Here is a 27861-nt window from a genome sequence, read left to right as displayed (position 1 = left end):
ACTATTTGTGAACTTTACACCCAGGCCCTCTACTACGAAGTCGCCGTCAGCCGTCCCACTGATACTAAAATATAAAATAAAAAAATCGTTTATTGACCAAAATAATTATTTTACATTAAAATACAGTGTCTAGTGGGCCCCAAACAAGGCTTAGCCAATTGGAGGATTATTTAAGAAGGTTTATACCTGCTGAGCTCGCAACGTTGCATTTTTGTTAGTGTTTCTCGATTATTCCATAAAAATTGAACGAAAATTAAAAATGTGGTCTATTAGAACTGTTCTTAATATATCAGTGCCTCCAGTGAAAAAGGGAATAACTCAAAATCGCTACTTTTCAGTAGAGGCAAAAAACCTTTCTTTCGTCGTTTTTGGGTCTTTAGCGTTTAATATTAGATTTTTTGATGGTTTCAGGCTTTAGGTATAGGTTATAGCTTTCGTTTAATGGATATTGTTTTAACATTAATTTATTCTATACATATTTTTTTTCGTTTTTTTTCGAGTTATCCCCTTAGTCACGAAAGCATAACGGTATAAGATGAATTATGTTAGTCAATTCTGTGATACCTTAACATAAGACGACTTATTCCCTTAACTACGACTGTTCTACGGTTATAACAACACTTATTCTACCCAACTTATGCCTTTATGTACACCGTGCTATAAGGGAATAGTCGCTTTTAGTTCTATTTATATCCACAATGTTACGGAACAACACAAGTTGTGTCTTTTTGTAAAAAAAATAACTGCAGACGTGTCTTTAGGTTGGATCTTTTTTTCGAGTTAAAAGCACTTGTACCTTTAGACTCATAAAAAATTGCAAATAAGTAGAAATGTGCCTTTAGAAACGGTGAGTTATGCCCGTAGCGTAATCGAAAAAACTGGGTTAGGGGATAGCAAGAGATATGTCCTTTTGTCACAATATGTAACCAAACACGCTAAATCCAATGGTGTAATAAAAGCATAAGGACATAACTCATCTTATTCCCCTTTTCACTGGAGGCACTGATATAACTTAATGTGTCTACTGCAATAATTATTCGTGTTAGACTAATATTCGTTATTAAAAACGAAGAAATGTTTATTAACAGTTCTAACAGACCACATTTTTAATTTTCATTAATTTTTTATGGAACAATCGAGAAAAACTAACAAAAATGCAACGTTGCCAACTCAGCAAGTGTAAACGCTCTTAATACGAGAGTGAGAGGGACGGTACGATACGAACTTCGATTTTCGAATTTCGTAGTAACCCCCCAGTTTAGTTTCTAAAGGTACTTCTATTGATTTGAGATAAGCGCCAGGTTCGGTCGATTGAAGACAGTTCGCCCGGACAAAAGAACGCTCGCTATTAGAAACTAGCTGATGCGCGCGGCTTCTTCTGTGAATAATTCGTTTTTCGCTGAACCGAGGTAACAATGTGATTTTCCGGGATAAAAAAACCTTTCGACTTTAGTTTTAATCCCGGTTATAAGCTATCTCAGGCCTTTGCTCAGCAGTGGGACACTTTAACAGGCTAAAAAAAATCCAATCACTTTAAATATGATGAAATTAGAAACGGTTAATAATGTTAATAGGAAAACCTTTACAAAAATATGGTCAATTTGGGTTACAATTAGAAATATATTTGAAAAATATCTAATACCTTTAAACGAGCAATTCTTGTATATTATATTTAGATTTTGATGAAATTTGGCATGTAGGGGTTTATGGGGATGAAAAAGCGATCTACCTTGGTCTTATCTTTGGGAAAACGTTTGTTACATACCATAAACTGCTTCAACTTTGCCCTCTGGCCCCAACATTGCCTGCTTCGATTTAGAGTCGATAACTTAGCACCCTTTAGGTTTTAAAACCCTTATCCCCCCGTAATAATAATTCCCGTGTAGATAAAAGTTTAAAACCTATAAGAGTGCTAAGTTATCGACTCTAAATCAACTCAGGCAATGTTGGGGCCAGAGGGCAAAGTTGAAGCAGTTTACGGTACCGAGTTTTAGCCCACATAATACGAATCCATTCAATTCAATTCAATTCAATTCATTTATTGCATTAATCTTGTTGCGATTGATTTGCGATGACCTGTCCGAGCTATGTTTATAAAATTAGTAGGATTATTACGCTGTGGCAGTACTATAAATCTTTAATCCAATTACAGCAATGAGGGCTATCGTTTTTTGTCTCACTAGATGGCGCACTGTTGCGTGAGGTTTTTAAGTATGGCTTTCAAAGTCTGTTATTACGGGCGTGAAAACAAAGTTTAGATTAAAATCATATTTAATACAACTTAAAACCGTACCATAAAAATATCGAGCATGCCACAGTGTTGCATAGTCTCCGTTTTGTTCGGAAAAAAGGGAGGACAAAGGTTTCCGAAAGACAAAACTGTCTCAAAACACAGACATTGATTGCCCCGGAACTCATATTTGCCATAATTAATTTCAGATATTGCAAAATATTCACAAAATTGTTCTAATTATAAATAAACCCGCGTAGCTCACCCAACAACTATGAGATTTGACATTTCGGAGACCTCACGCTACACTAGCGCCTCTAGTGGCGAATTCATACGCGATAGCCCTCATTACAGCAATTAGATTAAAATCACGCTACAGCGAAAGAAATCGACTAAAGCCAAGTTCCACTAAATGCTAATTTGTTCCAATTAACATATATTATTTTTAAATTACGGTCGTGCACTTAAATGAACTTATAAATGCTAAGGAATTTTGCATCACTAGTTAAGCTTGTGATAAAAGAAAGAAATATTTCATTGAAATAAATGGGTCATATGTTTTTTTTAATGGCAGCTTATGCCCTTTGAAAATGAGTTCGTGTGAGGATATCCATATCCTACTAATATTATAAATGTGGAATTTTGAAAAATTTTGAGATGCGAGCGTGGGTTTGAACCCATGATCCACTGCTAGAGAGCCCATAGATCAAGCCACTAGGCCACCACGGCTGGTTTTTAGGGTTCCGTACCCAAAGGGTGAATACGGAAACCCAATTACTAAGACTTCGCTGTCCATCCGTCCGTCCATCCGTCACCAGTTCACCAGACTGTATCTCATGAACTGTGATAGTTAGACACTTGAAATTTTCACAGATTATGTATTACTATGGCTGCTATAACAACAAGTACTAAAAGCAGAATAAAATAAATATTTAAGAGGGCTCTCATACAACAAACGTGTTTTTTGCCGTTTTTGCTTGATATTAATAACGGCAACAGGTAGACGCTTGAAATATTCACAGAATATTTAGTGGTATGATCACTTTAACAATAAATAATTAAATTAAAATAAAGTAAATATTTAAGGGGGCTCCCATACAGCAAACTTCATTTTTTGCCATTTTTTGCTAATGTCTAATGTTGTATAGATAATGGTAACCCTTCGAGCGCGAGTCCGACTCGCACTTAACCGGTTTTTATAAGATAGGGGGAAAACGAGCAGGCGGCTCACCTTATAAAAAATACGGAACCCTAACAATTACCGCCTCCCGCGGACACCCTTAACAGAGGTTAGTTACACGTGTTAGGTTGAAGCCCTAGGTATACATATTGAGATTATTTAAGATTTACTATATACTTACTTATAACTTAACTTAGGTCCAGTACCCTGATATACCCCCCCGCTGTTTACATACACTTGCACTAAATCTTGATAATCTCTCTAACTTTCAAACGGTCATAAACCGAACACGTACGAGGCAATAAAGACCTTATTTACTGAGCGACATGAAGCAATTTGGAGTTGACACCGCACCCTCCTTATAATGATTTACGCTGTGCTTGGAACTACTGTTCAATAAGAATATGTGAGTCATAAGATTTGAGCGTCTTACCGCAGGACACTTTAATGTCGCTGTTCACGGAATTCCGTGTTGGTACACGGGAAAATTGGTATCTTGGTAACGATCGGTGCTATGAAAATGCATGTTTCGACAGCCGATACATCTCTATGTTCTTCTAGGAATATGTCTGCTACATTTCAAGTCTCTCTACCTCCGGTAATAATTTATTGAATCAGGCATTACTTTGCGGTGGTTCATATCAATTAACAATAAACAATAAAATTAATCTCGGCAATTACAATTTTAGAATTCTTTCACCCTGGCTTTTTCCCGGAAAACGACGCAGTTCCCGCGGGATGGTGACCATTCAGCGAAACAGCCGACACATAATGAAAGACATATTTCGCACATTCGACACATACAAAAATAAAACAAAAGAGAAGAAGATGGAGGAAACAAAAACACAATGTAGGTACAAGACGAAACAAAGGAAGCAATTGTTCCAAACAGTGGAAAACGGGAACTCGGCATAATAGTTCGTAAATACTAACTAAATTCTATTCTATCAATAGTAATCTGAAATAAATGTTTAGTATTATTGTAGTTGGTTGAGGGGGCTTGAAGCAACTTAAAATGTACAACTGTTGTTTTAGACAGGCAATACGTACAAAATATATAGAGCCTTGAACCTGTAACTATTATAGTAAAAGGACGAGGGGGACTTAATACCGCGCATATTCAACAACCTCTTCTCGGAAGAGGAATGTAAAACCAAGAATTGTTTCAAAAATGTAAGTATGTAATGTACTGTAACTATTGTGCACAATATTGTTAAAATGAGTGTTTGGTCAGAGAGTGTTCGCCAACAATATTTTTTTGCAATTTGGCGAAATATTTGCTATGGTGAAATGTGTATAATAATATTTTACAATAAATTAAGAAAAAGAGGCCTTTAGTACCATATCCATACTAATATTATGAATGCGAAAGTGTGTGTGTTTGAGCGACGGATCGACGTGATTTTTGGCATAGAGATGGCTTATGGGCCAGAGAGTGAAATAGGCTACTTTTTATCCCGGAAAAATGCAGTTCCCGAGGGAACCGCGAAGCGAAGCCCTAGTTATAGTATTAACAAGATGAGCGCAACTATAGAGAGCCATCCCCTTATGCACCATGAGGATGTTCTTGCGGACACGCCTCGACAGTTGCCAAACTATTACTAGGCAGGAAATTATATGGAATGGGCTATGGGGTTAAAATACTGTGGAGAGGTTTCCGGGCTATTAGCAGGATTTGGCGCAACTGGACAGTTGGCAATATTGGTGTGAACTGCTAAAGATGGAGACGTGTTCCTGGATAGCTTTAGAGTGCCAACTCACCACTTATGGAAAGGCCATCCTTCGAGTATTTGTGTAAGTAAAACAAAATGTGTGTGAGTTGCGTGTGAGTGTGTGAATGCAATAAATGTACTAAAAGCTCGGCGCGCCCTTAAGTAAAGGGTTGGATTTGCATGGTAAGTAAGTAAGTAAATCTTTATTTTCTAGAATACGTTTCAAGATCTTAAGTAATAAATAAATTAACATAAAATAGAGTCATATAGAATATGATGATGTGATGGAGTAGATTTGAGTAGAGTAGAATAGAGTGCCTAATTAAATATATAAATATGAAATATGTATATTTAAATCAAATAAAACTTTGACAAAACCACCTTTTCGTTTACTAAACCTGCTACTTATCGTAGCTACCGTCGGCAAAAAGCGACATGCAGCAGGGTCGAAAAGTGCCACTTTTGTCGATTGTACACACAAGTACCACCTCTCTTGACTTGGACGGCAGAATGAAATTTGTAAACCGAACATTGAAAATGAACTGTATTGTTATGCCCTCATAGCACAATTTTACGATGGTCCCAGTTTACGGCCGGCACGTGAGAATGTTACGGAATGCGTTGAAATGAGATGTTTCCTGAAAATGCTGAAAATGAGAGGGATTTTATAAATTTAATGCACAGCGATGGGTTTATTTGCGTCCGTAATTTTGATGACACTCTGCTTTCAGCTGTTTGCCGGTTTGCTAACAGACCCGCCTTATTTAGGCTGCAGCCATTTCCACCAGAGATGTGCGAGGTTGTGTTGCGAGTTATGTGTTTTTCATGAGCCAATAGAAACGGTTCATCTACCGTTACTTCATTTGTTTGTTTGTTTATACTCTTTATTGTACGAAAAGGTAAAACAAAAAGGTTACATAAATAAAAGTTGTGTTAAGTACAAAGGCGGACTTATCCCTGCAGGGATCTCTGCCAGTCAACCTTTGAGTGGTAGAGGAGCAATCCAAAAAACAAGGATCGACAAATAGAGCAAAACAATTGAATAAATATAAATGCATATATAAACCTCAAATACCTAACTATATACATTTGTCGTTAAATCGTCTGTTTTTCCGGATAAATACAATCTAGGTCTTTTCAAGGCTAGAGTGAATAGGCTGTTACTGAACCAGTGAGATACACCTGTGGCCTCATCTGCACCTAACATCAGGTGAGATAGGGGTTAATCACGGTCAGTTTTATGTAAAAAAAAACCTGCTTAAGTACCTAATATATTTTTCTCATAAATATCCGCATAGTTCGATATCTCGACAACAATGTCGCATACAAATTCCATTATTGTCGAGTCTCAAACTTGTTAAAAGTTTAAACGGTCATGGTAACAAGTTGACCAAGTCACTAAGCCGACTCAAATGGCCGGTATCAGTTATTTTGTTGGACATCTCTTGTCTGGGTGAGCGGTTAGCTCCGAAAGAATGTGACGTCTGTCGACGCAACATAGATGTCGCTAGTGCTGCTGCTTAAGTAGCATAGTAGAAATAAGCAACCTGAGATATGTAGGTATGCATAGGAAAAATTCGTGTCTACATAGATTCCTGTCCTGACGCGGAACAAAACCCGAATTTAAATCATAAAACGATTAAATTGGCAACATTGGATTGGTTAGCAACGCATCAGCAATACCCCTGGTGTTGCAGATGTTTATGGGCGACGGTGATCTCTTACCATCAGGAGACCCACTTGCTCGCTAGCCATTCAGTCGAATAAAAAAAAATGTTTGAAAAAATGTTATTTAAGTGCGATATACGAAGAGGGGTTGATAAATACGTATTGTATTTATGTATTTTGAAATATACGCGTCGTACCTAGTGCATGTCAATAGATTCGACGTACGAAAACTGTACTCACATAACTACGGACACCATCTATCAGAATTTATCCGGACATTCATGAATTCGACTGGGTATGTGAATTTTAAGCAACAGAAAAATAGGTACAGATTTGTTGCCAAAAACTGTCACTTGACTTGGCTTATACTCGTAACCCTAAGATGTTTTTCTTTCCTTTCTCCTCAAAGGGCTAGCAACTTAACGTCTGTGTTTTTTTTTCAAATTTCCTAATTTTATAAGCAACGTTCTAATTTTTTTTCCTTAAGAACCTAAAGAAAAAAAAAAGAAGTCATTCTCAAGTTATGACGTGTCCAAAAAGTTAGAAATTTATTTTCATACATTATATTATTAGCCGTGGTGGCAGAGTGGTTTGACCTATGGCCTCTCAAGCAGAGGATCGCGGGTTCAAACCCCGGCTCGCATCTCTGTGTTTTGCGGAATTCATGTGCGGAATTTTATTTTAAATTTACCACGAGCTCTACGGTGAAGGAAAACATCGTAAGGAAACCCGTACAAACCTGCGAAGCAATTCAACGGTGTGTGTGAAGTTCCCAATCCGCACTGGGCCCGCTTGGGAACTACTGCCCAAGCCCTCTCATTCTGAGAGGAGGCCTGTGCCCAGCTGTGGGATGTATATAGGCTGGGATGATGATGATAATGATATTATTAACCCTCTTTGGGATGATTATTTTCGAAAATACCGCAACATTCGAAATTCGAATTTGTTAATAAGTGCTGCTCAATTTTGCATATGATGAAGTTTAAAAAATGTGCACGATAGTTCTTTGTGTCGTTGTCACAAGATTTCAACTGTGAAAGAAAGATGCGCTTTTCATTTCACTCATAAAATTTCTATACCGAGGAACTTGTGTAAAAATCATTTCTTGACGACCGTATAGCCAAGTTGTTAGTGACCCTGACTACGAAGCTAGCGGTTGCGGGTTCGACCCCCGTGACGGGCAAATATTTGTATGTATGATGAATGCCAGTGTTTTTACTTTGAGTTTTGAATGTTTGTATGTATTTAAGTATAATATTTAGCACCCATAGTACAAGCTTTGCTTAGTTTGGGGCTAGGTCAATCGGTGTAATTTGTCCCAAGAAATTATTATTATCATTAAGGACTAAACTCAGAAGAAACTGTCCTGATTTTTATAATTTCACAATGGTAACTTGGTAACCCTATCTCAATCTCTCGAGATCGAACTCAAGGATTTATTGCGTCCTCTCCAGCTTGCATCGAAATTGCTTTACTTATGAGAATAGAATTGCGTATGCATGTGGAATTTTATTTAATATAAAGATATACCGGTTAAAGGACAATAGAGACTTGGGTAGTTTCCAGTCAGTTAGATTCTCAGAGAATAAAGAACATGTTTTTCCATCAATCAAACAAAAATTTACAAAGATGCGTCAAAGTTCACAGTGGGTAAAATTTGTCACACAGCGTGACATCACGCGGAACTTCAACTGACTATGACTTCATCATGGTGTACTGCCGTTACGACAAAATATTTTTCGCCAAATTTCACTTCCCAAAAAACTTGTCGCAGTAGTTTCATTTCCCAAACGAATCTTCAGCATATTTACATTTCGCATTTTATTCATTTGGTCAAATTATCATTTGGCATAGTTTTACTTTGTCAAGTTATATTATTGATACAAGGAGCGCAATTAATGATACAAGGAAGAAAAGATAGACAATCCGACCAAGTGTGTTAGGTTAAAATTCCATAGACAGTGGCGCCAGCTTACGGCTATTTTTGGTACTAAATCGTCTACTTAAATAGTTTGGTTCATACAATACTAACACGTACCTTCAAATCCCTGGAGTGCCTCAGCTCCTGTCTTCGGGGGGGCTGGCCCAGCACGTCAGAGTAAACCAAGTTCCGGATGGACCCCCGGAACTTGGGCTCAAATATCACGGAAGGTAGCGCGAGGGTCGTCAGCTTGGAGTTGTACCTGCAACAATTAAAATAGAACACATTAAGTGTGTGTCAGATGACTTCGTGAGAGTTTCTGGCAATCGGTGGAAGCAATGAGGGCTATCGCGTATGAATTCGCCGCTAGAGGCGCTAGTGTAGCGTGAGGTCTTCGAAATGTCAAATCTCATAGTTTTTGGGTGAGCTACGCGGGTTTATTTATAATTGGAATAATTTTGTGAATATTTTGCAATATCTGAAATTAATTATGGCAAATATGCATTCCGGGGCAATGAATGTCTGTGTTTCGAGACAGTTTTGACTTTCGGAAACATTTGTCCTCCCTTTTTTCCGAACAAAACGGGAACTATGCAACACTGTGGCATGCTCGATATTATTATGGTAGGTACGGTTTTAAGGTGTATTAAATATTATTTTAATCTAAACTTTGTTTTCACGCCCGTAATAACAGACTTTGAAAGCCACACTTAAAAACCTCACGCAACAGTGCGCCATCTAGTGAGACAAAAAACGATAGCCCTCATTGGTGAGTTGTTGTTCATTGTGATGTTCAAAGGGGGAGGCCTTTGTTCAGCAGTGGACGTCTTCCGGCTGATGATGATGATTATGGTGATGATATATTATGATGAGTTTATTGAATAAGACGTTACTTTCACACAAACCCGGTATCACCACCACCACACTACGCTGATGCGTTTCGAACTCAAGCAGAGTTCTATGGTTATGTTTGCTAAATATAACCAATCGACGCTTGTAAGGAGAAATTGACTAAGCGACATTTTTAAGGTAGTGAGTTATATACATATTTTGAATCAGTAAAATTTACTGATTCCAAACATGTATATAACTCACTATCTTAAAAAAATGTCGCTTAGTCAATTTATCCTTTCAAGCGTCGCAATCAATACCTCTACCTGGGGCTACTACGAAATTCGAACAAAAAATATGTGTTCATGCAGCTGGCTGACAGAAAGATGGATAACAAAGATTTTTTTTAAGGTACGGAACCCAAATAGTAGATTTTTCAACAAGAGACTAAAACAAGCCATAATGACGCGAGATCTATAGTTCGATTGGCATTATGGTTGTTTAGTCTCGCGTTAAACACTCTACACTTTGAATGCGAGGAAAAAAAACAATGTTCTGTTCAAAATTACAATATTACTTTTTAAAAATGTACGCTCGACTAATGGACAGGCCATCTGTTCAAAATTCAAATGGCAAAAAAAAATTTGCGCGGTTTTTGGTTTTCTTTGATTTTTTTATTGCTTTAAAAGCTTACAGTCATATTTAGCCAATAGTTTCAAAATTGAAAACTATTTTAAAACTAATTGGACTATGCTTTAAGCAGTTAATCCTTTATATAATTAAATAGATTCATAATTCGTAATTATTGTTTCACGAAATTAAATCGTGTATTTTTATTGTTATTTTTGCAGTTGTCATTTTGAGGTTGTTTCCACGCCCTAAAAATCCGCCATTCACAAACACCTCGCCACTCACCACTACACAATTTAAAAAAAAATACTTTTAATCCCTAGAGAATACAAAGGAGTTTTATGACCGATATGCAGAGACTAAAGAAGAAGAGCATGAGAAGAGAAAAAAATAAAACGATATTATACGTGACAAAAGCAGCGGTTCGTAGTTTGTTTGGAGCAAATTTAATTTCAAACTTTTGACATGTCTGCTAGTTCAATCGTGGTGCAGTGTGGCAACTAATTCTAGTTACAGAAAATGTTTCTACTTTTAATACAGCAGAAAGTTTTGTTACAGGAAATATAAAGGAAAAAAGCTTGTAAAAAATAGTGTAAAAAATCATGCAAGTTGCCGAGTGAATCATGACTGCTAGAGTAGGATCAGCATGCCTTTGCAGAGGCAATGTAAAACTTCCTTCTGACTACAACTCTCAAAATCCATGCGACAAGCAGCAATGTAAATCAAAATTGAACTGAGACAAATGTAAAGCTAGGTCAATCACATTCGCACAAATACGTGATCAATTTTGAAAATTGTTAATACGCAACGGATAAAAATATTTATACACATCGTCATCGTCATCAGCCTATAGCAGTCCACTGCTGGACATAGTCCTCCCCCAAAAAGCGCTATTGCGCCCTGTCCTCGGCTAGAAGCAGCCAGGGATAAAACTAATAAAGAGGATTTTATATACTTACCAACTGAATCAGAAAACGATAAGCCAAACCAATAAAACTGGGGACTGGAGATTTGGCGAACTGATGTAAATCTGGTAACAATTATTTAGCAGTGACATCCTACTCATTCTGGTGAGGATCGTCTCCATAGAAGGGAACTCCTCAAAAGTTGATGGCACACGCAAAAAACTTTACATGATTGTTAAATTTCAATGACAATGCGTTTATATGATATACACCGCCTGATGCTGCAGCCAGGGTTGGCTGCTGATGACGGAACTCCTCAAGGGCTGATAGCATAGATACGAAATTTTACATGTACGTTCAACGAGCTGACACAATTACTTTGCCCACCCGCGACCTTTATGATAGCTACTTTTGTGCCCATGCAATGTGTGTTCATGCAGTTCCTCCACCTCCACACTGTAAGAACACACAAATCTATCTATCACCACCACCACTTTACACTGACGCGTTTCGAACTTAACCAGAGCTCATCTTCAGAGCAACACAACCGTTCAGCATGCTACGGTGTGAAATTTGGCATAGATGGACCTACAGTAATGCAGAGGTGCGCTAGGGCAAAGATTAGAGAAATAGAAAGAATAGGAAAATATCTCAACTTTGTTTTTTTCTTTGTTTGCTGGGGGTCATCTCTGAAACTATTGAGCTGATTTAAATAATTATTTTATCAATAGAAAGATACACTATCCCTGATTCACATTACTTTAAGAAAAAATGCATACTTTCCGCAGAATAAAAATAAGTTTCTATATTGAGGCACATTTTCAAAATTATTTCAATAATAGAAAGCTACAATGTGTCTCCAATCGACAATTAAGAATATTAAAATAGATCATAACAGTAATTCATGTCCCGCAGGTACTTTACAATTTCTCGGGATATAATCCTATATCGAGTACAATGGAATAAAAATCTATAATTTATTAAGCAATGATATAAAAAAATGTAATAATTTTAACGAGTTCTCAAATAAATTAAAGTGTTATTTAATAGATAGACTTATTACTCTCTAAATGAATATTTCGAGAAGATTTATGATTAATAATGTTAATGTTTATGTGAATTTTATAAATTTGTGTTTTATATTGATTGGTATTTGGAATTATTTTGTTATAAACACTGAAATCTAAATGAATCTGAATGTTATCGTAAACGTAAAATACTGGTATAATTTAGTGTAAGTAAGTTTTGCATGCCATGTTGTAACATACATACACGTAACTTTTCTACTGACATGTCGTTTGTACCAACTTTGTGTATGTTTTAGCAAAAATAAATGATTTATGATTTATGATTTATTTATAGTGTATGAAGTCGCGGGCAAAAGAAACGCGTAGTATGTACTTTAACGTTTTCTAAAATTCCAACCCTGAATCAGCGAAGCAGGGTTTCAAAGTTGGTAAGAATCATAATTAATTACGTATGTAGGTCGATTTTTGTATTACAAAATTTGCACCATCTGTCTAAAAGAAAATCTGTCTGTATTTGTATTTCCATATAATCCTCCGAAAAATTAATCAAAACACGAAAAAAGGATCGCAGAAAGTAAAAATGTATGTTACTCCAAATTTAACGCGAGCGAAGCCGCGGGCAAAAGCTAGTTTTATATATTTATTCTCAACAAGTACAAGTACAAGTATGTAAGGATCGTAGCAAGTGGAAAGAAGTGGTCTCTGCCTACCCCTACGTGAAAGAGGCGTGATTATATGTATGTATGTACATATGTATTTATTCTCAAAAAGGTACATAATTTTATTTGCATGATTAATTTCGCCAAATTATGACGTTTAATGGAGAATACTGCGCTCACTTTACAACAGTTTGCACCCTGATGTTAAGAATATGCATAAAGTGGGTGTATCAATCAATTATTTCAACATTTAATTTCTGTAATTTCTTTCTTTTTAAATATTACAAACTATGAAAGAAATAACGAAGGAAAGAAAGAAAGAAAATAAGTTATTTATAACGGCAGTGCCTCATTACATTACACAGGTTAGAATAAATAACAATAAGAATTGTTGCCGCTATAAAAAGGTCCCGGCTCAGCATATCGCTGGTTGAAAACCAGCACTGGTCTTCCGCCGGGCCACAGAAAACAATCACAAGATTTTGAGGTAAAATATAATGCAATACCTACCCGATGAAAATGGGCTAAATATGCAAATGTATATGCAAATATGCAATTACATACACGTAATATGGCCTCTAGTGATCACTTCGTCCATTATTTCGCCTGCCCTAGAAACGTACGTACAGTAAATGCGACATCATGTTGCTCCGCAGTCTAAAGTACCGAAAAGGCGACATTTGAGTGAAATATTAAAGGAGTCCTGTACAACCCCCAGGAATAAAAGTGCAGGATTTAATACGGTTAGTGCAGCCGGAGTTATTGCTTCGCGGTACTCTGAAGGGAGTTGAGAGGATTTAAACGGGAACCGGTTGCCATAGAAACGTCAACATTTTTAACAAGCTTCTATTTAACTTGCCCTGATTGTTATTGTTGGGTCAAATCTTGCAAGTTTATTTTTACCCACTTTCAGTAGTCAGATTCACTTGAAATTTGGTATATAGAAAGAAACATTTACGTACACATATGTAAGTTGGATGACAACGCAACTGAAGGGTCCACGGAAAGATCATGTCTAGTCACCTTTTTTAAAAGTGAGATTTTAATCTCATAATGTAGAGCTCGCAAAGTAATATGAGTTACCATTGAATTAAATAATCTGAAAACAATATTTTTTTCTTTTAAATAAATGGTAACCATAGTAATTGTTCGTGATGACTAACTTTCAAACCGCTATAACTCAAAAAGTTGCTTAGGTGACTAGACACGTTCATGCCGTGGACCCTTCAAGTATAGCTAACAGAAAGTACCTACAGTCAGCAAAAAACGCTTGTATTAAAAATATATTTTTTAACAGATATTGCATGAGAGCTTTTGGTTTGTGAATTGCCTTTATAATGCATTAATGTTTTTAAAGCTTCCATAGAAATGGTCACAGCGCAATGTTGTCAATGTTATTCTGCTAATATAATAAATGCGAAAGTTTGGAAGTGTTTATCTTTCTTACTTTTGCATGCTCGAGAACAACTGGAGGTTTTTTTATTTAGTTTGATATTTAGGTATAAAGTTGGATCTTAGTACCAAGATTATGCTTCTTCCGATATCCGCACGAAATAGAGTTGCTCCTACACTTGATAATATTGAACTCTCAACCGCCAATTCCAGGTGACAATAAACGAGAATTTCCAGGGAATTTTAGGAAAGCCAGAAATGCCAAATCTAATGGTTCACGAGTGAAGCAATGTGTATACATTCAAATGATTTATTCAGTAAATAGGCCGCAATGGGCACTTTTACACGTCATTTTTTAAACTACCAGCGCTTTCGGAAAGACCATCATTGCCAAGAAGAATGCGCCGCAAGAAACTTGGCAAAAAGTATTTTTTCAAAATAAAATAATTACAAATAAAATACTTAAAAACTACAGTATACAATTAAAGAAAAAAATACAAAAAAATAATAATAACACACAGGGATGTATGGGGTCCCTTAGTTACAAAACTAAACACTAACTATATCTACGTTCGGTGGAAGTGTAGAATGCTTCCACCGTCATAAATTAAAAAAAAAAATAAGTAATAATTTCATTCTGAAATATACATTTTTAGGATAAATAGCACGTGTTTTTATTAACAGACTATGAGTAAAAAAAAAGATCTTATTTTTAAGATGTGATGAAATATGAAACGGACAGATAGACAAAACCACTATCGCATTTACAACATTAGTAATGATATGAAATCAAGTAAATGTTTGTATGGAAACCTAAAACCGGTAGGTTTATCTTGCCTTGGAGTCTGAGAGGCAAACACTTGAAGCGTGTGCTTTCGTTTTGATTAAAAGAGTTTTTGCCGAGAGGTTTCATAATCTACCCATATTTACATGTTTTTAGGTTTTTGCGTATTTCCGTGGATTTGTTCTTCTGGAAATTTATTTTATTTATTTATTTATACATTGCATTTAAGTATATATTTTTATGTATTTAACACAAAATAAAAATTATTTCATTAGTTACATTCATTTAGAGGATGAAATAGAGGATTTGTTGCGAGGAATTTGATTTTATGTACCAATAGAAGCGCTTCATTTACACATCCTCGCACAGCACATCTCTGGTGGAAACAGCTGAGCGGAGCGAGGCGAGGTAAATGAAGCGTTTCTATTGGTTAATGAAAAACATATACCTCGCACATCTATGGTGGAAACGGAGCCTTATTATATGTACGTTTTATCTTGTTATTGAATCAGGTCCATATCAATGACGACCTGTATGATAGCTAAGATTATGCAAGATATGCGTGTTCATGCAGTTCCTCCACCTCCACACTGTAAGAACACACACAAATCACACAAACCCAACTATCACCTACTCTAGGTAACTGACGCGTTTTGAACTCAACCAATATTAAATAACCTAATACTAAATATTATATATAATATTTAGTCTAACATCTGATAGTATGGTGTACGGTTGTTTTGCTCTGAAGATGAGCTCTGGTTGCGTTCGAAACGCGTCAGTGTAGTGTGGCGGTGGTGATAGATGGGTTTGTGTGATTTGTGTGTGTTCTTACAGTGTGGAGGTGGAGGAACTGCATGAGCACGTATATCTTGCATAATCAGCTATCATAAGGTCGCGGGTGAGCAAAATTGTTTTCATCACACTTGCTCTTAAACAGTGTCGTAACATGCAGGCTACCTTGGTTGCAACCCCCCAAATAAAACCCTCGGCCTTAATGTGCTTGTCATGAAACCCGTGGTCGGTAAATGAGTCATTGCCCGTACTAATTTTCTTGTCATGAAGCCCAAGGTCGGTAAATGAGTTTGTTACTGCATGGCGTGCTGCTGCTCCGTGCGCGCGCTGCACACGCACGCCATGCACATGCTGCAGAGGGGGGGGGCGGGGAGCTGGCGCTGCCAAGAGCGCAGCCAGCGGTATCGGCAATTTTTGAAAAATATTAGTTTTTCTTTTACAAATTTACAATTTTACTCGCAAATGTGATGAAAAACATTGCATGTCGCACGGGCGGTACTAGAATTACGAACATCGACTCATTAAAGCCCTCAGTCTTCGACTTCGGGCTTCTAATAGACTCTCGTTCGTAATTCCTTATTTACCGCCCTTAAGACACAATGTACTATTTATTAAACGATGAATCTATACCGGGTGTGGCCTGTAATATGAGCAAATAGTTAAAACATAGATCAAACTCTTCAAACTGAACAAACATTAGGTCAGCGGCTTTTACAAATAATTAGTTTTTTTTTTAATTTTTATTACACCTTTAAGTTTATTCGAAGAAACAATGTAAAGCAAAATGCTTGATGTTTGTAGCATGACAGGCGACGTCAGTTGGGTTCTAGGATGGCGTACATTAATAGCAGTATTTACTTTGTATGAAAAAAGGAAAATTCAAAGACTCCATTATTTTTAAGTCGCTGAACTAATGTTGTTCAGTTTGACGAGGACGACCTATGTTTTAATTTTTTGCTCGTATTACAGGCCACACCCGGTATATCTAAATCTGGTGTCATACTAAACTATCTCGAGCGAGCAGCCCTATTCACAATAACGTTTATTTCACTAAGTTGTTTGTTACAAAAACGCCGCGACCTACATCCAGAGATGGATTGAAGCTGTCTGCTTGTCTCGCGCGAGTTAGTTCTACGCGGCATAAAATATTTATTTCGGTGATAAAGACACATAAATAGTAGATTGTACAACAAGAGCATAAAACGAGCCGTTTTACCCAAGACGTTCATATAGCCACCCGAGCCTGTACGGCGAGGGTGGATAGACACGTCGAGGGGAAGATAGGTTTAATGCTCGAGTTTTACACTCTGCTTTTTACTTAGATTGCGAGGAAATGAAATAGCAACAGTGGAAACAATTATTCACTTTCTATGTACTTTTTATTTTTTATGCATTATTATAAAATTGTTTTTTTTTTAATTTTATTAATTTATTTTGATTGATTTGATTGATTTTTAGATTTATATAAATTAAAAATTATGAAAGAAATATGTAGAAACTTTTTTTGTTTGTGGCTGTTCACACCTGATTACCTTGGTCTTAGACGAAGATTTTATTTTATGCACTAGAGCATAAAAACGAACTTTACGAGCATGAGAAGTGAAAAGATTAGTGTGTAGGCGACGGAGCTTCGCGGCTAAAACTCAATATCGCGAATTTTCCCAGAGATAAGATAAAACTAGTTCTATTGTTCATCCCTAAAGCAAGTTTCATCAAGATCTTAAAAAAAATTATAACCCCCGGCGCAAAAAGAGGGGTGTTATAAGTTTGACCGCTATGTGTGTCTGTACTTCTGCATTTATGTGTCAGTGTGTGTGTCTGTCTGTGGCACGGTAGCTCTTAAACGGGTGGACCGATTTGAATGCGTTTTTTTAATTGAAAGCAGGTTTTCTAGCGATGGTTCTTAGATAAGTTTTATCAAAATAGGTTTAGCTGTTTTTGAGATATTGAACTTTGAAGTGACAAAGTCGGGGATTTTCCAACTTTTTGGTGGTTAGGTTATTGAGACCCCAGATATAAATAAACATAGTACTGCTCGTTCTACTGGCTGTTTTTGTCCACTACATATTTTTGTGTGATCATTTAAATACAGTACGTTACGGTCGAACAAATGAGGGCTATCGCGAATGAATTCGCCGCTAGAGGCGCTAGTGTAGCGTGAGGTCTCCGAAATGTCAAATCTCATAGTTTTTGGGTGAGCTACGCGGGTTTATTTATAATTAGAATAATTTTGTAAATATTTTGCAATATCTGAAATTAATTATGGCAAATATGCGTTCCGGGGCAATGAATGTCTGTGTTTTGAGGCAGTTTTGTCTTTCGGAAACCTTTGCCCTCCCTTTTTTTCGAACAAAACAGGGACTAAGCAACACTGTGGCATGCTCGATATTTATATGGTAAGGTTTTAAGGTGTATTAAATATGATTTTAATCTAAACTTTGTTTTCACGCCCGTAATAACAGACTTTCAAAACCATACTTAAAAACCTCACGCAACAGTGCGCCATCTAGTGAGACAAAAAACGATAGCCCTCATTGAGCCATGAACCAGGGTGGAACCTTTTAATAATCTATTTCACTATGATTTCCTTGACAAAAGTATGAGATGTCAACATGACATTAGTAGCACAAAGGTTCCCCCTGGGTCTTGATTTAATTTGTTCGACTGTACTTTCAGTAGGTACAAAATTTTAAGTCAGTTCGATCATTAGAAGTGGATAAAATCTTGTGCGTTAAAAAAGCTGAGGTGGCCTAGTGGTTTGACATGGCCCCTCAAGCGGCGAACCGTGGGTTCAAACCCCGGCTCGCACCTCTAATTTTTCAACATTAGAATTTTACCACCAGCTTTACGGTGAAGGACAACATCGTGAGGAAACCTGCACAAACCTGCGAAGCATTTCAATGTTGTGTGAAGTTCCCAATCTGCGCGGCGCCCGCGTGGGAATTACGGCCGAAGCACTCTAATTCTGAGAGGAGGCCTGTGCCCATCAGTGGGACGTATGATGATGATGATGATGAAAACTTTATGAACTTAAGAATCATACCCCCTCCCCCCGATTCCCCAATTACTCCGACACCCTGGCAGTTTTTTTTTTGACAAAAAATCACTGGCTAGTTAAACGTGATAAACAATCGACCCACATTCGATTTTCAAATCGACGTTCTATTCGAGTATTTCGAGTCGACATAGACGGGACCAAGTAAATGGGTCGAGGGAGTGACCTCCTTCAAAAGGGGGTTATTATGTGCCCGCTTCCCGCGATTTAGCAAGATAAATAATAGCTCCGCTTATCTTGGCCCGTTTTTGTGAGATGAGTTTTTAGCATACGAGTAGGTTAGTTTGGTGCTGCGTTTGCCTTGGGGTGCTTGTACAAGTTACTACTCCTATAAGTACATAAATGCGACAGTAAATTAAGTTGGCGATGTAATTTTTCGAATGTCCAATGAGAATTTCAATTCAACTGCAATTGAATTTCAAATTGATGATTTAGGTGAGTGAATCCGCGAGTAATGGCTAGTAAAATTATGAAAACTTTACCCTTTATTTGTAGGTACTATTATGAAAACGCAAATGGATTTGCTTAGCAAAACATTACTACGCAATTACATTGAAAACAACAAGAAATTAATGAGTCCCCTGAGATGATATAATTACATAAGTATTTAAAAAATATATCTTTATAACGGATATTTATTATGAATTAATAAATGATTCGTTTATTCACAGAAACATATGGTTGCTAAAACCATAGTCTGGTAGCGGTGTGGTGGTGGTGGATAGTGGTGGTGGCGATGGTATTTAAAAAAACACTTAAATACTACCTATATGGGTAGGGCAGGTAGTGGTAGTAGTATTTAATTATGTCTAGGTTACTAGTAATTTACCTAGATATAACTACCAGGTTAGATAAGGTCAATATTGCATCCAGGCCCTAAACTAAACAGAAAGACCTCTCCGCCGCGAAGCTCTGTCAATGACAGTTACTGTCATATCGAAAATACAAACTGAGACATGGATGCACAGAAAAACCAGAAAAAGAGACCAGCGCTGGGAATCGAACCCAGGTCCTCAGCAATCCGTGCTGCGTGCTTTAACCCCTACACCACCGCTGGACGGGAATCTAGACACGAATTTTTCCTATGCATACATATCACGGGATACCCGTAAAAGTAACAAATTTGGAGTTGAAATAAAAAATACAAAAAGACTCCAAAAAACCAATCATAGTTACTGTCATATCTATGAAAGTTAAAATATTAACTTCAGCTTATTTGTATTTAAATAAACTTAACTAAAATGACCGTATCAGCCTATCAGTTAATTTCAAGCAACAACTTACAGTATCTCAGTTAGTTTGACAGTTATGAAACTGTCAACCGTATCAATTGACAGTTTAACCTAAATTGAACATCTGACACGGATTGGTTTACTTTGGATAGTGTTTACCTTAACGTGATATTTGAAGAGTCGGATATAGTTTTCAAAGGGAATGTTTAATCAAAGCTAATTGAAGTAAGAAGTTACGCAGATAACTAATATTATTTTATCAATATGTTGGGTATAATTTTTTTATTTACTTTTAGCAGCCCCATTGCCCATGTGTAACAAAATCTAAATTGGCATATAATGAAAATTGGCATACTTATGTATATTCGCTGACACTGTCTTAATTTAATAGAGAAATTCAGGTGATTTTCCCAGGATTGTCTCTGCAGGACAGAACTGCTCACCAGTTAGGGGCATCGTCTTGAAATTTGTTACGGAAATGTTTAATAACAATGCAGGTACAGTTAACAAAAATACCGGCAGCAAAAATGAAATTAAATGAAGTTTTTGCAAAACTTATAACTGAATTATGTCGTAGATACAATAAGAAGAAAGTGACAGGCAGCAAAATAATTCTAGTACCCATCACCTTTACGTAAAAAACAATATTTGGTACAACTTTGACAGCGCACAATGCATTTATTCGTCTATATAAAATATTCTGGATATAAAATTACCTATTTTATCCTAGCCCCTTAAATTTTCTATGGCATTTTTTTATCAGAATTGTTTTTCTGCTCTTTTTTCATGAACTTGTAACAATAAGACAGGCAAGGACACATGAGTTCCTTTCATATCATAATACAAGTATGATAATAAAATAATTATTATTCAGCAACCTCAATTGTTAACAATAAACAACACATTTAATGTTGTTTGAGTCAACACCGGCAAACTTTATGAAATGTAGTCGTGGTCGTGCATACGTTAATATAAATTAGCAACTAAGTTAATTCTCGTCAATATTTGTACAACATCCCATACGTCACGTGGAGTACAATTTGCGAATCATGTTTATTGGGGCATGGTAAAGTTTACCTTGTGCACTACGCAAGTTTTACTTTCACATCAAAATGTACTGTGCACTGTAAAATTTGCTTGCAGAGTCTGTCTGTGAGTACACCTTATTTTGATACCAACAGTTAAGATAAGGAATTTTGACCAGTCTAATTACTGAAATACTCTAGCTAATTTTTTTTAATGCTGTAATTTTTTATTGATAGCTGAATAAATCTGTCAATGAACTTTTTAGTGTAGCTTATTGTTGTTTTTGTTGGCATGGTGTAGCCGTAACGTTTCGTGTGCTCTGCCTACCCCATTTGGGAATACAGACGTGATGTTTGTGTGTGTTGTTAGTTGCTATTGTAATGTCTTCTCGTTGACTTCATAAAAATATGATTTTCTGGGGTACAAATCCAATAAAAGTTAGGATTTGTGACAGTTTTCATTATACATGACAAACATTTTTCTAAGCAAATGTAGGTATCACTGTTGTATCTTAAGTTACGGGACAGAATAACAAACACTTGATTGAACACAAACAAGTTGATTGACCCAAATAAATCACGCTTATGACATTTCTTATCAAATTTTAAATTTGCAAAATAAATATGGACACAAGTACGTGTGCCTAGAGTACTTAGTAGTAGTTGAATGAATTTGCTTGATTAGACAGTAGTAGCGTAAAGTTTGTGGTAAAAATCTAATCTAATTTTGCGCAAGAATTTGGAATTACTCGGATGTGCAAGCCCGGATTTAAGCTCAAGATCTTCATACCGCAAATTTTCATACCACACCATACGCTAAAGCAAATAAACTATATATTTCATTTCATAAACACACGCAATTCTATAATAGACGGCACGGAAGTAGAACCTTAAACCATATTTCCCTCTCGCTCGTTTGACACACAATGTGAACAAGAGAGTAATATGATTTTTATATTTTACTTTAGTGCCGTTTACTATACTGCTAGTTTAGTAGAGTTACTGTCAAGCGAGACGCTACAAACGAGGCTCGGAACGTGGAATGTTAATGAAAATTTATTTTAATGTTGCATTAGAGCACACTCGTTAATAATTTCGTTCTACATTTTAAACAAAGAACGTTCGTTTAATTTGTAGAATTTTGCCGTTTTAAAAACACACTCGCAATTTCAGCTGTAAGTGTACAGTTGGGCGAAAGAGAAAAACAAATAATGAAACATATAGTTCTCTGAACAAACATTTGTGTTCACGTTTGTATTTTCGGTCACCGAAATGTAACTTACAAATTTAACCGTATAAATAAAATAAATAAATAAATAAATATCACGGGACAATTCACACCAATTGACCTAGTCCCAAAGTAAGCTTAGCAAAGCTTGTGTAGATACATACTAAAATACATATTAAACACCCAAGACCCGAGAACAAACATTCGTATTTTTCATACAAATATCTGCCCCTACACGGGAATCGAACCCGGGACCTCAAGCTTCGTAGTCAGGTTCTCTAACCACTAGGCCATCTGGTCGTAAAGTTCTAGATAAAGAGAAAAATTTAATTACTTTAGGTTCACCCTAAGTAAAGTGTAAATTTTAGTCTGTATCAGACGGTCGAACTTTTGCTTCGTATGACATAAGTTATACTGAAATCATTGATTTCTAAGGAAAACGATAAATTAGTCTAAAAATATTTTCAGCTTCAACGGGGAAAATAATGCCAAACGATCAATCGGCCAAATAATTGTTTTTTTACTCACTTCAATGAACGAAGTCAAACAGTGTGTGTGTAAGTGTTGAAGCGAAATTTGGTACCCATACAGAGAAACTGCACCTAGCTTTTTTTTCTATAAGCTCTACTCAATTGTTAAAGAAATATAACAAAAGGTCACAACGAACTACTTAATGGCGTTTCTTTTATCGCCGTCTTCGCGTGGTAAATCATTTATTTAGATTATTTCGGGGTCGCTACCTTTCCAGTTAATGTGAAGGTGAAAAGAACACCAGTAACACTAGTGATTTTGAAAATGTTAATTATGTAATGACACAACATTTTACATTGTACATTTAACATTAACATTGTAATCCATGTTAAAGAGGACTGAATGACTTGGTTAAAGTCGCGGGTTCACGGTGGATGCAAGCCGCTTCCAACCCAACTGGAGGTCTATGGGGGAGAGCTTTGTACAACAGTGGGTTCTAGGGCTAATATGATGATGATGACGTTAAAAAGGACTAATATTGCAAGAAAGAAAGAAAGAAAGAAAGACATATTACACAGGTTAGAAAAATACATAACGTAGATGCCGTTAAAAAAGGTCCCGGCTCAGCATATCGCTTTACATCATCAGACCTAGCATAAACATTAGAAATCCTTACTTATAATCAACGCGAAGTTATATCCTGTCTGCTCCCTCTTGACGCTTAAACCACTAAACCGATTTAAGTGAAATTTGGTTGAAGATAGTTTGAGAACCTAAAAAGGACACAGAATAGTTTTTTATCCCTAAACATTGCATAGTTCCTGCGGGATAACGATAAAGGAAGTTCTCGCAGATAGAGTAGCGGTCAAAAGCTAGTTAAAATATTATTACGGGGTGTACAGTCTGCATTAATATCTGCCACAGCGGAACGTGCAAAAATATCTGACAGGTTTTACCGGCGCTAGAAATAGAGTGGTATCAGATATTTTATTTATTCGACTAGGTGGAAAACGAGCAAGTAAGTCTCCTGATGGTAAGAGATCACCACCGCCCATAAACATCTGCAACACCAGGGGTATTGCAGATGCGTTGCCAACCTAGAGGCCTAAGATGGGATACCTCATGTGCCAGTAATTTCACCGGCTGTCTTACTCTCCAGGCCAAAACACAACAGTGCAGGCACTGCTGCTTCACGGCAGGATTAGCGAGCAAGATGGTGGTAGCAATCCGGACGGACCTTGCACAAGGTCCTACCACCTGCTAGTGACTGTACAGTCTGCAATAATATCTGCCACAGCGAGGCCACAGCGGAACGTGCAAAAATATCTGACAGGTTTTACCGCTATAGAGTGGTATCACGCTTTGCTGTATAATATATTATTGCTAGTGATCCTAGACTACGATATGTTGAAATATTCCTAAAGAATTTGGTCATCTTGTACGGAACCCTGTACGGGATACGGAACCTTAGAAAGCCTCTGTGTTACCAGTAAAGGACTATATACCACGTTTATATTAAAACGCGCTTTATTGTATAAATAATTTAGCACATTAGCTTTATAAATCAAAAGCGATGGTAAGCACGAAAAGCGAATGGATTAATTCAGTAACACCCTGAAAGAGTGACCTTTTTGTATTATTGTTAAAATTGATCTAGATAAGTCGTGACCTTCTTATAGGCTTTAAATAACAATGGGGCAAAGCTTTTTTAATGTTTTCGCTTCTGAATGAGAACAATGCTGTATAAGTTATCCGCGGATGTAGACGCCTTAGATAGGGTTGCCACCTTTATAAAAACAATCTTTCTTTTTTGCTTGATAAAGTGTATAATTTTGAGAAATTTATGATTTACTAGCTGTTGTCCGTGACTCCGTTCGCGTAGAAGTATGAAAAATAGTTTACGTCCTATTCTCACAATACAAAAAAAAACATGAAAATCGGTCAAGCCGTTTCGGATGAGTTTAATCACAAACACCATGACACGAGAATTTTATATTATTAAAGCAACACCGCGAAAAAACTATGAACGAAATTACAAGGAAAAATTGAAGACACAACTAATGTAAACCAAGATATCAGGCAAGCTTTAAAAAAATACTAAGGGGCTGTTTCACCATCTATTGATTAGTGTTAACTGACGGTTAAATGTGATGCCGTCTCTATTTGTATCGCTCGAATAGACGAAGACGGCATCACATTTAACCGTCAGTTAACACTACTCAATGGATGGTGAAACAGCCCCTAAGTTAGAAAAATGTGAACTATATTGCCCTCTGGCGCGTTTACACTAATGGCTACTTGCTGGAAACAAATAAATCTGGAGTTGGCGTTAAACTCAGCTTAGTAATGTCAAAATGTGTGGAACTGTCAAGCTTAAGCCAGGTTTAACTACTAAATCAAGATTTATTTTGCCTAAAACACTAATCTGAGAACTAAAAGAATTTCCTTGCTCACCCGCGACCTTAAGAAGACCTTAGGGAAGGTCGCGGGTGAGCAAGGAAATTATTTTAGTTCATTGATATGGACCTCCGCAAAGTAACGCCTGATTCAATAAATTACTAATCTGAGAGCCAGCAAATATTTTGATAAATCTAATAACACCTCATACAGTATTGAAAACCTCCACCCGTTTGGGCTACGCAGACAGAAGCAAAGAAACATGCATATATAATTATACATACGCTCGAAAAACATCACCCTCTTCCGGGCACTCGGTTAAAAATTCCAACAATCTCATTTTTTATTTAACTTTCTTTCGTAGCAACAGAATAAATAGAAGCAGTTAAATTGATTACGATCAATAATACAAGCCCGGCCTAGGTTCTGAGTGTCAATAAAAATACCGGCTCCTCACGCGAACTAGTAGACATGCGAACTGGGGAGGCCAGCCTTGTGTAGCCAGAAAACTGCGCGGTTCGTACAAGTTTGGGCTAGGTTTTACAAATAGTTTAAACGGAATAAGACTCCTAAAAAAATCTAATTAATGAATTATTCAGAAAATTGCGGTATAATTCAAAAAAAAAATCGTTAATTAGATTTACTATCAAAAAATATTGAATACTTGTCATTTATTGTCAATTAATCAAAAAATGATGAATATTATAGACATTTAAAGTTTTGTCTGACGTCACGTCGTGCTAAAAAGTGCCCCAAACCTTCACAAGAGGCCTGACCTGCACTTCATATTCTGGGGGGGGGGGGGTACTACGAAATATGAAAATCTAAGTTCGTATCGTACCGTCCCTTTCACTCTCTTGCTAAATAATATAAGCGGCAGCGGGACGGCAAGATATGAAGTTCGAATTTTGCGCTTCGCATAGGGCCTGGTTCGTGGTCGCCACTCGATGACTTTTCTCCCCCAACGGTTATCCTGTTCTTCGAGAGATGGCCCGCTGCTACTTCAACTTGCATATCCTTCGAGCTAGTAGTTTTTGTGGTCAGAGATTAATTACAATAATCAACAAAACAACAACTTAGGGATCTTTAAGAAAAGGGGCCTATCAATCTCTCAAAGAGCCGGAAACGCACCTGTGATACCTACCTTTTGATTTGCGGGTGTCTATAGGCGGCGATGCCCATCACCCGCATACTCCCTGTTAGGTACCATCAGCCAAATATGTGGTCTACCACCCTAAAGTTGATAATCGTTTGCATGTTATAAAACAATAATGCCAATAGACGTGTCTGTCAATTTGAAATTTCGACTTTAGCGACGTATTTCATTTGATAGAAACTTGATAAAAAATTGATATACCACTTATTTGGCTGATGGTACATAAAAAAACGAGTCGTTTTATTATAAAAGCGAAACAGTGATACTTCTACACTGTTCTCTGTGCCACCTGTCTACAAAACAGTCACGCGATATATTTTGGTACGGAATATTTGACAATGTGTTTTTAGTGCTAAATATTTGAATATTTAGCGTTCAACTTGGGTATACCGTCAATAAGTTATGATGAATCGGTGTTCGCTTTGCTCTGTTGCGCGTGGAATATATCAGGGTTTTGAAGGTTAAAGGGCGAATTGGTTTTATACCACAGTTTATTGTTTTTGCCATATATGTATAGTGAATATTTTTCTAGGCAAATATAAAATAACTAACTTATTGTAAGTGTGTGGGGATGTGGTCCATAACTGGCAGTTACGAAACCCACGAACATTTTGTATGGGAAAATGTTTTTTCTTTTATTTTAATTTTTCGTAAAATTTCCAATGATTTTAATATTCTGCTATTCGGGACGGAGACGTCCCAGGGTAGAAACTTTTTATAATATTTTTTTGTCATTATATCTATAACAGATGTATGGAATGTCAATATGACATTGGTAGCACAAGGTTTCACCCTACCCTGGGTAGTGATTTAATTTCCTTGACTGTACCTACATGTATTGAATGAATAAATAAACTAAACTAAACTAAACATGTAAATCCGTTCAGCCGTTATTGCGTGATTCAGGAACAAACATCTAAACATCAAAACCTCCAAACATCTTCACAAACTTTCACATTTATAATATTAAAAATAGTAGGATAGGAACTAGGGTTATTACGCTAATACAATATATTATAATAAATACAATAAACTAATAATGGTAGGGTTAGTTTGATTGAACATCACTGTAGAGATTTTTAATCGGAATTTTGAAAAAAAGCTGTTATTACCCATTCTCATTCCCACTCTATGTCACTTCCATTACATTCTCACTTCCATTCCCATTCTCAGTTGCATCCCCATTTCTTTTCTCATTTTTCGTGACCCGTCTTTGTCATATCTACCTTCAGATTGGCATCTCAACACAAGATGGCCGACGTTAACAAAATGGCGGTAATCTTAATAACGCTATTAACGTTCGGAAATTGGGTTCCGCTGACCGGAGATGAGCGATGCGTTGTTGCTGTGGAAGGTTTGTAGTGTATATTTATAGCCCTTTAGTAGAATTTATACATAGACGTTAGTTTGAGCTAAGGCGCGCAAGGTTCATGATTTGAGCTCGGTCCGATATGAAGAAGGACCACCACAAAAACGATCCTACCTAAAGTTTGTGAGTTTGTGTGCGTTTAAACTGTTTCGCATTAAAGGGTGAACTCCCACAGGATCGAAATTTATCCAAG

The 27861-nt window shown here is 36.7% G+C and overlaps 1 protein-coding gene across 4 annotated transcripts in view; it reads right to left on the bottom strand.

The window, feature by feature from the left end:
• The window catches only part of LOC141432871 (neurexin 1-like), a 261481-nt gene that overhangs the window by 130107 nt on the left and 103513 nt on the right, over positions 1 to 27861 (bottom strand). For all 4 annotated transcript variants that reach the window (XM_074094675.1, XM_074094676.1, XM_074094677.1 and 1 more), the window contains exon 4: positions 8829 to 8973. In XM_074094675.1, coding sequence (XP_073950776.1) covers positions 8829 to 8973 — 145 coding nt within the window. The remainder of the gene's footprint in view (positions 1 to 8828; positions 8974 to 27861) is intronic.

This window comes from Choristoneura fumiferana, chromosome 11 (genome assembly GCF_025370935.1).
Source record: "Choristoneura fumiferana chromosome 11, NRCan_CFum_1, whole genome shotgun sequence".
NCBI classification, from domain to species: domain Eukaryota; kingdom Metazoa; phylum Arthropoda; class Insecta; order Lepidoptera; family Tortricidae; genus Choristoneura; species Choristoneura fumiferana.
The sequence above is the reverse complement of the archived record's forward strand: the minus strand, read 5'-3'. Positions and strand labels throughout refer to the sequence as shown.